The sequence below is a fragment of the Dromiciops gliroides genome, chromosome 2 (genome assembly GCF_019393635.1).
Source record: "Dromiciops gliroides isolate mDroGli1 chromosome 2, mDroGli1.pri, whole genome shotgun sequence".
Taxonomy (NCBI): Eukaryota; Metazoa; Chordata; class Mammalia; order Microbiotheria; family Microbiotheriidae; genus Dromiciops; species Dromiciops gliroides.
This window is the reverse complement of record NC_057862.1, coordinates 464,631,158-464,640,690: the sequence shown is the minus strand read 5'-3', so window position 1 is coordinate 464,640,690 and position 9,533 is coordinate 464,631,158. Positions and strand designations below refer to the sequence as shown.

Genomic DNA, 9,533 nt, shown 5'->3' with positions numbered 1-9,533 from the left:
AGGAAGTTACAGAGGAAAGGTGTGGACCAGACAAGGTGACTTGTGAGGTTTCTATTCTTCCTAGGGTTCTGGGGCTCTGCAGTCTTGTCCAAGGTACAGTCCAGTACTCAACCCAGTTTCTTCAACTGTTCCTATCTCCCCACCTCCCCAAGACACACCCGAAAAATTCCAACAACCCGCCCACACCCCTGCCAAGACAGGAGGCCACAGTGCTGCTAGTACAGGGACTGATCTTTTTATTGATGCTCTGGCTAGGCGTGGTCAGCCCCAGAGAGGAAGCCTGAAGCCCAGCACAGGAGGGAGAGGCTGATTCAGCATGGGGTCCCAAGGCACAGAAGATAGGAGAGCAGAGGATAGGTCAGTGAGCAGCTTTCTCTCTTGGGTTTGTCCAGCTGCTGGCAGAAAAGAAGGGTAATAATCAGATCCAAGAACAGCTGGTCCAGAAGCTTTGAACTCCAGCAGCTCATGAGGGAGTGCCTGCTGGAAGATCGGTGTGACTTTCAGTCTAACTAAAGAGCCCAGGAGCTCCCAAGATCGAGATGACCTTTGTTGCAACTTAATGACTCATGTCAGACTTAAGATAAGATCAAATACCCTTCCAATTATCCAAAAGTAGCATGGGATGCCTCAGGAGCTAATGGGTTTCCTAGTCACTGAAAGTATTCAAGAGAAGTCACTCAATGAACACCTGTGGGAATGTTGTAAAGGAGGACAAGGTGGCCTCAGTGCCAACCTGGAGTCAGGAAGACTCATCCTTTTCAGCTCAAATCTGGCCTCAGACAATTCCTAGTTATGTGACCCAGGGCAAGTCACTTCACCCTGGTTGCCTCAGTTTCCTCATTTGTAAAATGAGCTGGAGAAGGAAATGACAAACCACTCCAGTATCTTTGCCAAGAGAACCCCAAATGGTGTCACAAAGAATCAGACAAGACTGAAATGACTGAATGACAACACGATACCTTTTGGCAAGTTTTCCCTTCTCTGGGCCTCAGTTTACTCCTCGGTAAAGTGGGGATAATGTGGCATAGTGAAGAGAACACTAAATTTGGAGTCAAAATTTGGTTAAATGGTAGCTCTGCTATTTATTATACCTGAATCACCTTTAGGAAATCATGTCTTCTCTGGGCTTCAGTTTGCTCTTCTGTAAGGTGAAGGTGTTGGCTAGAAGTTCTCTTTAAGCTCTGAAATCTACGCTTACCTGCACTACTGACCTCATAGCTTTGCTGTGAAGAAAGCACTTTATGAACTGAAAAGCATCGTCAAAAATGAACCAGGAGAGGGCAGCTAGGTGGCAAAGTAAATAAAGCACTATCCCTGGATTCAGGAGGGCCTGAGTTCAAATCTTGCCTCAGACACTTGACATTTACTAGCTGTGTGACCCTGAGCAAGTCACTTAATCCTCATTGTCCCACAAAAAAAAAAAAAAATGAACCAGGATTAATTCTGGGCAGAAAGGCAGCACAGAGAAGGAAGCTGAGTCTGAGGTCCCAACTCTGCTCTTTCATAGAACCAATGAGATTCAGAGCTGGAAGCATTCAAATCCAAGGCATTTTATAGATACAAGTAGGAGAGTAGCCAGGATCTAAATCTAGCTCCTCTTGCTCACTTTTTTGCACCATATCAAGTAACTTCCCCTCTCTGCGGCTCAGTCTTGTTCCTTATGAGAAGGAAGATAGTAAACTTTTCCCTCCCTACTCCACTGAGGTGTTGTCAGTACTGTGCTTTGTAAACTAATATAAAGCAACAAATTAAGGTGAGTTGTGATCACGAGGCTGGTTCTTTCCTTTCAGGGCCAATAAATCTGCCAGGGGACACCCAATCAAGGAAGGTATGATAAGAGAGGCAAAAGTGACTTAAGGGCAGTCCCCAGCTGGGGCCATTCAGCCATTGTCACTTATATTCATCATTAATAATAGCTGTCATTTCCATAAGGTTTGAAATCAATACACATAGATTATCTCATTTGAGCTTCACAATAATCCTGCTGGATGCTATAATTATCCCCATTTTATAGATAGGGAAGCTGAGAAAGAGGTTGTGGCTTGTTACAAAACTAAGTGTTTGAGTTCAGATTTGAACTCAGGTCTTTCTGATTCCAGGTGCAGGACACTATCCTCTATGTCACTTTGATGACTGAGCCAAGGATCACATTTGGTGAGAGTCAGTTATACAAGTCTAGTGACCTACTAGACTAGAGCTAGGTGGCTCAGTGGATAAAGTACCAGGCCTGGAGTCAGGAAGTTGGTGAGTCATGTTTCAGTCCTGTCCTTTTCATGACCCCATTTGGAGTTTTCTTGGGAAAGATACTGGAGTGATTTACCATTTCCTTCTCCAGCTCATTTTACAGGTTTACAGGTGAGGGAACTGAGGCAAACAGGGGGAAGTGACTTGCCCAGGGTCACATAGCTAGTAAGCATCTGAGGCCAGATTTGAGCTCAAAAAGATGAGTCTACTTGACTCCAGACCCAGCACTCTATCTACTGTGCCACTTAGCTACAGGAAGTCAGGAAGACCTCAGACACTTATTAGCTGTGTGACCTTGAACAAGTCACTTAACCTCTGTTTGCCTTAATCCACTGAAGAAGGAAATGGCGAATCACTCCAGTATCTTTCCCAAGAAAACTCCATATGAGATTATGAAGAGCCAGACAAATGAACAAGAGGCCTACTAATTCATGGGTGCAAAAACTATCTTGGGGGGTAGTGTTAATTAAAATAGTTCCCATTTATTTAGTACTTTAGGTTTTTACAAAACATTTTCCTTCCCACCCTGTAAAGCAGGTATTGCTATCCTCACCATTACAAATATGATCTCATTTGATTCTATAGCTGGTGGCAGGAAGGCCTTGAGACAGTGCTGGGAGAATTCAGCTGGGAACAAAGAATTGGACCCTTTTGGAAAAAGTCCCATTCTTGGGGGCAGCTAGGTGGCACAGTGGATAGAGCACTGGCCCTGGATTCAGGAGGACCTGAGTTCAAATCTGACCTCAAACACTTGACACTTACTAGCTGTGCAACCCTGGGCAAGTCATTTAACCCTCGTTGCCCCACAAAAAGAAGTCCCATTCTCCAACCTCAGATGTTTTTCTATGGAAAGAACCATGGGAGAATCTTTGTCTAGAGGACACAGGGAATCCAGTTTGCTTCAGTGACTTATTCAGAGTCACACAGCAAGGCAGGGGCAGTGACAAATTTTGGAACAAGTTCTTCTGGCTACAAGTCCAGTTCAAGGAGGCCCATTTGAAGGTGAGACCATATATCAGATACTGAGGCAGTAGAGGCTGTGAATTCTATTTAGCCCTATCTTTTTTCTTCAGAGGAAGAAATAGAAATGTAAGCCCAGAAAAAGGTAAAGCTTTAGGTTGCTAATGCTCCCATCCCTGGGAAGCAGTTAAGTCAAGACCCTTCCCTGTTATTTCTTACCATCAACCACCCCCCTCCTCACACAGTCCTCTCTGAATGAATTTTGCCAACACCATGTCCAAAGGACCACAGATCATAGACCCTGGAGTTAGAAGTTAAGGGTCATCGAAACCATCTCCTACTGGGAAACTGAGGTCCAGGAAAGTTAAGGGACCACCTCAAGGTCACATCATGAGGTACTGATTCAAGCCCTAGGTATTCAAACCCCAAAACCTGGGCTTGAACCTAGGTGTTCTCACTTCATATGCCATTGGCTATTTTCTACTCTACCATGCTGTCTGGCTCTCTCAGCCCACAAGGGTTCCCTGTGTCCTCTAGACAAAGATTCTCCCGTGGCTCTTTCCATAGAAAAACATCTGAGGTTGGAGAATGGGACTTTTTCCAAAAGGGTCCAATTCTTTGTTCCCACCTGAATTCTCTCAGCACTGTCTCAAGGCCTTCTTGCCACCAGCTATAGACTCAAGTGAGATCATATTTGTAAACATGTTTTAGTGCAGTGCCTGACACATAGTAGACACACACACAAAAAAATGATTATTCCCTCCCTCCTCTCCCCCATAGGACTTTTCCTTTAAGGCCCCAGCTCTTTGCCCAGACCCCTTCTTCTCGTACCCTCACCCACCTCAGTCCTCAGGTGTGGAACAGGAATGGTTTCCACAGCCATTGATACAGCATTTGAGTTGTCCAGGACAATCGGTGTCACTCCAACACTCATCCCTGCAGATTGCCAGCTGAGAGATGCTATCACTAATTTGAGGGCATTTGCCCTTCTTCTCTGAGGAAAGAATAAGAGGGAGGAGAGCTCTTGAAACCTGGAGTCTAGGCAAGGATCCCTGACAGGTATGTAGTCCTAAATCCCACAATTTAGCATTAGAAGTGGAAGGGTCTAGGGGCAGCTAGGTGGTGCAGTGGATAAAGCACTGGATTCAGGAGGGCCTGAGTTCAAATCTGGCTTCGGTCACTTGACACTTACTAGCTGTGTGACCCTGGGCAAGTCACTTAACCCTCACTGCCCCACAAACAAAACAAAACAAAACAAAGAAGTGGAAGGGTTTAGTGGAAAAAAGAGGAGGCTGATATTCGAACTTTCTACCACTTAGAGCCTATTGTGAAGAAAGCATCCTGTCAAAGAAAGATGTCATAGGAATGTGAAGGACCCATTATTAAAAAATAATCGGGGACAGCTAGGTGGCACAGTGGATAAAGCACTGGCCCTGGATTCAGGAGTACCTGAGTTCAAATCTGGCTTCAGACACTTGACACATACTAGCTGTGTGACCCTGGGCAAGTCACTTAACCCCCATTGCCCCGCAAAAAAAAACCCCACAACAACAACAAATAATCATCTTTGGGGGGGGTAACATGTCTAATATTGAAATATGCTTTTCATGACTTCATATGTATAATGAGTTTCATATTTCTTGCCTTCTCAGTGGATAGGAGAGGGGCTTGGGGGAGGAGAATTTGGAACTCAAAATTTTAAAATGTTAAAAATAAAAACCATGAATACGTTCCTCAGAGCTTGCCTTCCTCATAGTCATTAACCCTTCTTGGTGTGATTCTAAGGTGTCCGGGAAGGCAGCCCTAGATCCCAGAAAGGTACCTCTAGAATTCCAATTCTACCCACACCCTGATGACTGCCTGCCTTTCCCCAGAGATACTACCTTTGTCCTATAGGCTGAAATGAGACTGAGAAGATCAATCCCTCAGGAAAGGAGAAAGAGAGTCCCTACCCTCAAGGAGGTTACGGTCTAATGGAGGGAGTCAATACATAAAAGGTTACCAATAGATGACCTTATAGCAAAGCCTCTCCTAGTAGAGAGATGGGTAAAGGAAGGTACAGAGAATCATTGGGTTTGTAAACAGAATTTTGGACTGGGAATCAGAAACAAATTCTTGGTTTTGTTTTTGTTTGTTTTTGTGGGGCAATTGGTTATTAAGCAACTGAGTGGCCTTGGACAAGTAATTTTCTTTCTTTTGAACCTATGTAAAATGAGGAGACTGGAGCAAATAATATCTAAAGTCCCTCCCAGTTCTGCCATTCTATGGTCTAAGTTCTACTCTTTTCTACCCTCCAACATTCTCCAATCTAGGATCATCATTTATAAGGAGTCCAGGCTGTGGTTGCTTCACTTCTGGTTATACTCCTCACTCTCTGGCCTTTTTCCAGAAGTCTTACTCTCCTCCTCCCACCCTCCACTCTCCAGCTCCCCTTTATGTATTGTCTTCCCACATTAAACTATAAGATCCTTGAGGGTAAGGATTCTCTTTTTTTTGCTTTCTGTATCGCAATACTTAAACAATTCCTGGACCCATAGTAATAAATACTTTATCTATCTATTGAGAGTTGTCAAGATGGGACCATGGGCACCTCAAGTATTGGGAAGAGGGAGGGCACCAAAGACAACCACTGCCTCCTTCACAGTGCTGCTGTGAGTCAACCCTGACAGTGTTCATTCACTGAACAATTTTTTAGCATTCGGTTTGCAAACCCTGTGCTAGATGGTCTTTTCTTATCTCCTCACAGCACAGAGCTGGGCATAGATTAAATAACAACTGGTTGATTCATTGGATCAAAAGGTCATAGATTTAGAGCTGTAAGAGACCTGAGAGACAATCTAGTCCAAACCCTTCATTTTGTAGGATGCTTGCTAGCTCCCAAGAATCCAAGTTCTTGGCAACAGCTTGCTTCCCTTTCTCCAGGAACTCAGAGGTGGAGCTGCTTTGAACATTATGGCTGGCAAAGAGCCCTCTAAGTCCCTCACTCTGATACCTGTGCTTACACACACACACACACACACACACACACACACACACACACACACACACACACACACACACACCACACGGAAACACTCACTCCCACCCACTCATTTGTATATCTCCTCCACCATTCATCAATATACCTGCAAGTCATTCAAAAACTCCTTCACGTACCAACACAAATGAATAAATTCTCCCCAGCTAGGTGAAAGGATTTCTTTTACATTCCCCAGGGCCACCATCAACCAAGGAGGGAAGATTCCACTCACAGCACCTAATCCAGGATGGAAACAGGTTCCTGGTCCTAATACAGGAGCCTATTTAATACCAGGTTCTTTCCCTAGGTTGACTTTTCTGACTCCCTCTTTATGCCTCAATTTACCCATTTTTTCCTTAGAGACAACTGTCATTACCACTAAAAGAGAACTTCAGAACCACCTTTCTTTTATCTCTCCCCTATCTCTCAGGTCTAATTTTCTGTTGGTTTCAATCTCATCCCCAGTTTCTAGTTAATCTATAACTGTCCCTCATCATTTAACTTTGACAAATCAGCTTGATTGAACGGGAAAAAAAATGGACTTGAATGGTTTGTAATGCCAACTCTGGCATTTTATGAAATCATAGATTTAGAATTGGAAGGGACCTTAGCAGATCAGCTAGTGCAGCCTCTTTTTACTGAAGAGAAAAGGAAGGTGCAAAGAGGTTAGGGGTCTTGTAGAGGATGGGGGGAGGTCTTACAGGTGTCTCTCTACCCTCCTGTAGAAGAGGAGGAGGGAGGAGGGAAGTGGGGAGGAGGAGAGGAGAGGAGGAGGAGGAGGAGGAGGAGGAGGAGGAGGAGGAGGAGGAGGAGGAGGAGGAGGAGGAGGAGGAGGAGGAGGAGGTGGCTTCCCTAACCAAAGAGGCTAAGTGACTTGCACGAGGGTATCTCTAGCCTCCTTCAGAGCCCTTCCCTAACTCTTGACTATTTGAGACAAATAACATGACCAAGTCTCAGCCCTTCAGGAATGGGGATTGAAAGATTGGAGGAAATGAAGCTCGGAGTAAAGGATGGGAACCCCAAAGTCCCTTGGTACTGAGTATTTAATTCAATACAACAAGCATTTATTAAATGCTTACTGTATGAACCAGGCACTAAGGTAGGCTCTAATGAATAGAGATGCAGAAAAGAAACAATTCCGACTGAAAACAAGGCAATCTGGTAATGCCAGATCTCATATTTGAAACTAGGTCCTCTAACTTCAATTCTCTTACTGATGCTGGACCAGTCATTCCCTCTCTGTTTCTTCCTCTGAAAAGTGAGGGGTCAGACTACAGGATCTGCACAAGGGAAATTGTACAATCCCATCCTTTTGTCTTTCCCTCCCAACGGGACTGACCCAGAGCAGTCAGGTGATTAGGGTGCTTCCCGCTGCTCCCAAGACTCACAAGGGTCAGGCTGGGATCTGAATACTTTGCTGTGGGAGTTGGCGGTAGGAGTAAGCAGAACCCGTCGGTTCCAACCGGTTCCCCCCAGGTGTGTCCCCCTCTCCATCTACTTCATGCTTTCTGGGAACAATGTCCTAGCTGTGTGAGCCCGGAAACCGTCACGCACCAGAGACCTGGGAGGGCAGCGTGAGGCTTGCTGAGGGAAGCCAGACTTGGGGTGGGGGAGGGGAGATGTTTGGGGACTTTGTCTTCTTCCCTCACGCTGGACCCTGGGGAATTGAGGAGACAGATCTCCTGAAGTCCTGCCCCCGGCTCCTCTCAGGGTACCCACCCCAGCCTAAGGGAAAGCTGAGCATGAGTCCTGACTAGGGAGACAAGCGGCTTGGCAGACTCCAGAGCCCCGGGGGGCGGGGAGTGGGGAGCGGGCAGGTTACCATTGGGGATTATGCAGACCGACGTGCAACCAGCTGTGCAGCACTTGAGGGTGTCAGGACAGTCTCCGTCGGAGCTACATTCATTGGGGCAGTCGTGGTTGTTTTGAATCTCTGGGCACACGCCGTGCTTTTCTGCTCCGCCGTGCTTTTCTGCTCCTGAGAGCAAAGGGAGGTCAGGGAGGCCTCACCCACCCACTCCCACCTACAGCCCGAAATCATCGATCTCGGGCTAGAGGTGCAGGATTCCCTTCCTGTCTTCTTCCCGGTGCCCCAGGAATCCCATTATATCTCTGGCTCCCAGGTACTTCACCTGCTGCCTCTGAGTCCCCGGTTTCCGTCCCCCTGGGAGGTCTCTGCGTCTCCAGGCCCGGGGGTGGGACCACAGGTTCCTGCTCGCGTCCCTAGGTTCCCACCTCAGGCTCAGGGGGCTTCCCCTCACCTCCCACCGACCCCGCAGACGTGCTGAGTCCCGCTCCCTAGTCACCCCTGCTACTCTCCCAGCCACGGCACTTACTACTGTCGTTCTGACCGATGGCAGCGGCCAAGCCGACGAGGAACAAGAGGAAGAGGCCTCCGAAGAATGCCGAGAAGGGGACGGGCTTGCGGGCCATTGTGGTGCTGCAAGGGATCTAGATAAGAACTTTCCAGTGGGGGATTTAAACTGGGAGAGCTTGAGGCTCGGGGCGGAGGCAAGGGCGGGGAGAGAGCCAGCTAAGGGGAGGGGGACTGGGTGAGGGCAAGAGGATGGTGAGGTCCGGCTGCCACCTCATTTCATTTCACAATCCCCCAAGATCAGGTGTCGTTCTTGGCCCAGGTGGGAACCAGGAAATGCAGTTCTATGGCCGAACAGTCTCACACCCTGCTGGACTTGGGGCCCACCCCCAAGTCTTTGGGCCCTGTATCCACCCTATTCACCCTGGGCTGGCGAACTCCATCCTTTGATGTTTGAGCATAGGTCCTGGAATCTGGGGAAAAGGGGGTAAGATATGTCACGGCAGTCACTGAGTTGAAATGAGTGCCAAGGCACTCCTGGACTCCCGGATGACTCCTGGGCCTCAGTTTCCCTATTCCCAGGACCCCTGTGGGCTAGGGAAAAGGGCAGCACTAGAGAAATAACTAGAATAGGGCAGGGGATGGAAAAACGTCAGTGGGGAGAGTAAAGTGGTTTAGTATTTGTGGGGAGTGGGGACAAGTTGGGGGATCGGCCAGAAGGAGCTCAGAAGCTCCTCCCCACTCCCACTCCCACTTCCCGCTCAGGTGTGCTTAGCCCCTGATTACCTCCAGGGACGCTGGGACATGCCAGCTCAGGGAGGGGCAGTTCCCACGGCAGCTAAGAGGTGACCGACCAAGCAAGGCTTATGTTTGTTCTGAGCTCAGGGAACAGTCATCGTCGGGGGGGGGGGGGGGGTGGAGGAAGCGACAAGGCCAAAGCAGGCTTTCAGCTCCTGGCCAGAGGCACACAGATGGCAGGCACCTAGCCTCCGGCGG

At 47.7% G+C, this 9,533-nt stretch overlaps 1 protein-coding gene across 2 annotated transcripts; it reads right to left on the bottom strand.

Annotated features, from left to right (window-relative positions):
- Positions 1 to 227: 227 nt before the first annotated feature.
- On the bottom strand, positions 228 to 8,699 carry WFDC2 (WAP four-disulfide core domain 2). Of its 2 annotated transcripts, none has more exons than XM_043988799.1 (4): positions 8,560 to 8,699; positions 8,046 to 8,201; positions 4,046 to 4,198; positions 228 to 395 (listed from the first exon to the last, which is right to left on the bottom strand). In XM_043988799.1, exons 1-3 carry the CDS (start codon positions 8,654 to 8,656, stop codon positions 4,047 to 4,049), a joined length of 405 nt encoding a protein of 134 aa, XP_043844734.1. In that variant the 5' UTR covers positions 8,657 to 8,699; the 3' UTR covers positions 228 to 395; position 4,046. The 2 variants fall into 2 exon arrangements, with proteins under 2 accessions (XP_043844734.1, XP_043844733.1); XM_043988798.1 differs by having other exon boundaries at positions 228 to 392.
- Positions 8,700 to 9,533: the final 834 nt, after the last annotated feature.

Bases quoted from the DNA above. Each gene is read 5' to 3' on its own strand.
- WFDC2 (XM_043988799.1), bottom strand. From the start codon at position 8,656: ATGGCCCGCAAGCCCGTCCCCTTCTCGGCATTCTTCGGAGGCCTCTTC. The intron at 8,202-8,559 runs GTAAGTGCCGTG...CTTTGCTCTCAG, and splicing joins CATCGGTCAGAACGACAGTA to GAGCAGAAAAGCACGGCGGA. The intron at 4,199-8,045 runs GTAACCTGCCCG...TTCTTTCCTCAG, and splicing joins GGTCTGCATAATCCCCAATG to AGAAGAAGGGCAAATGCCCT.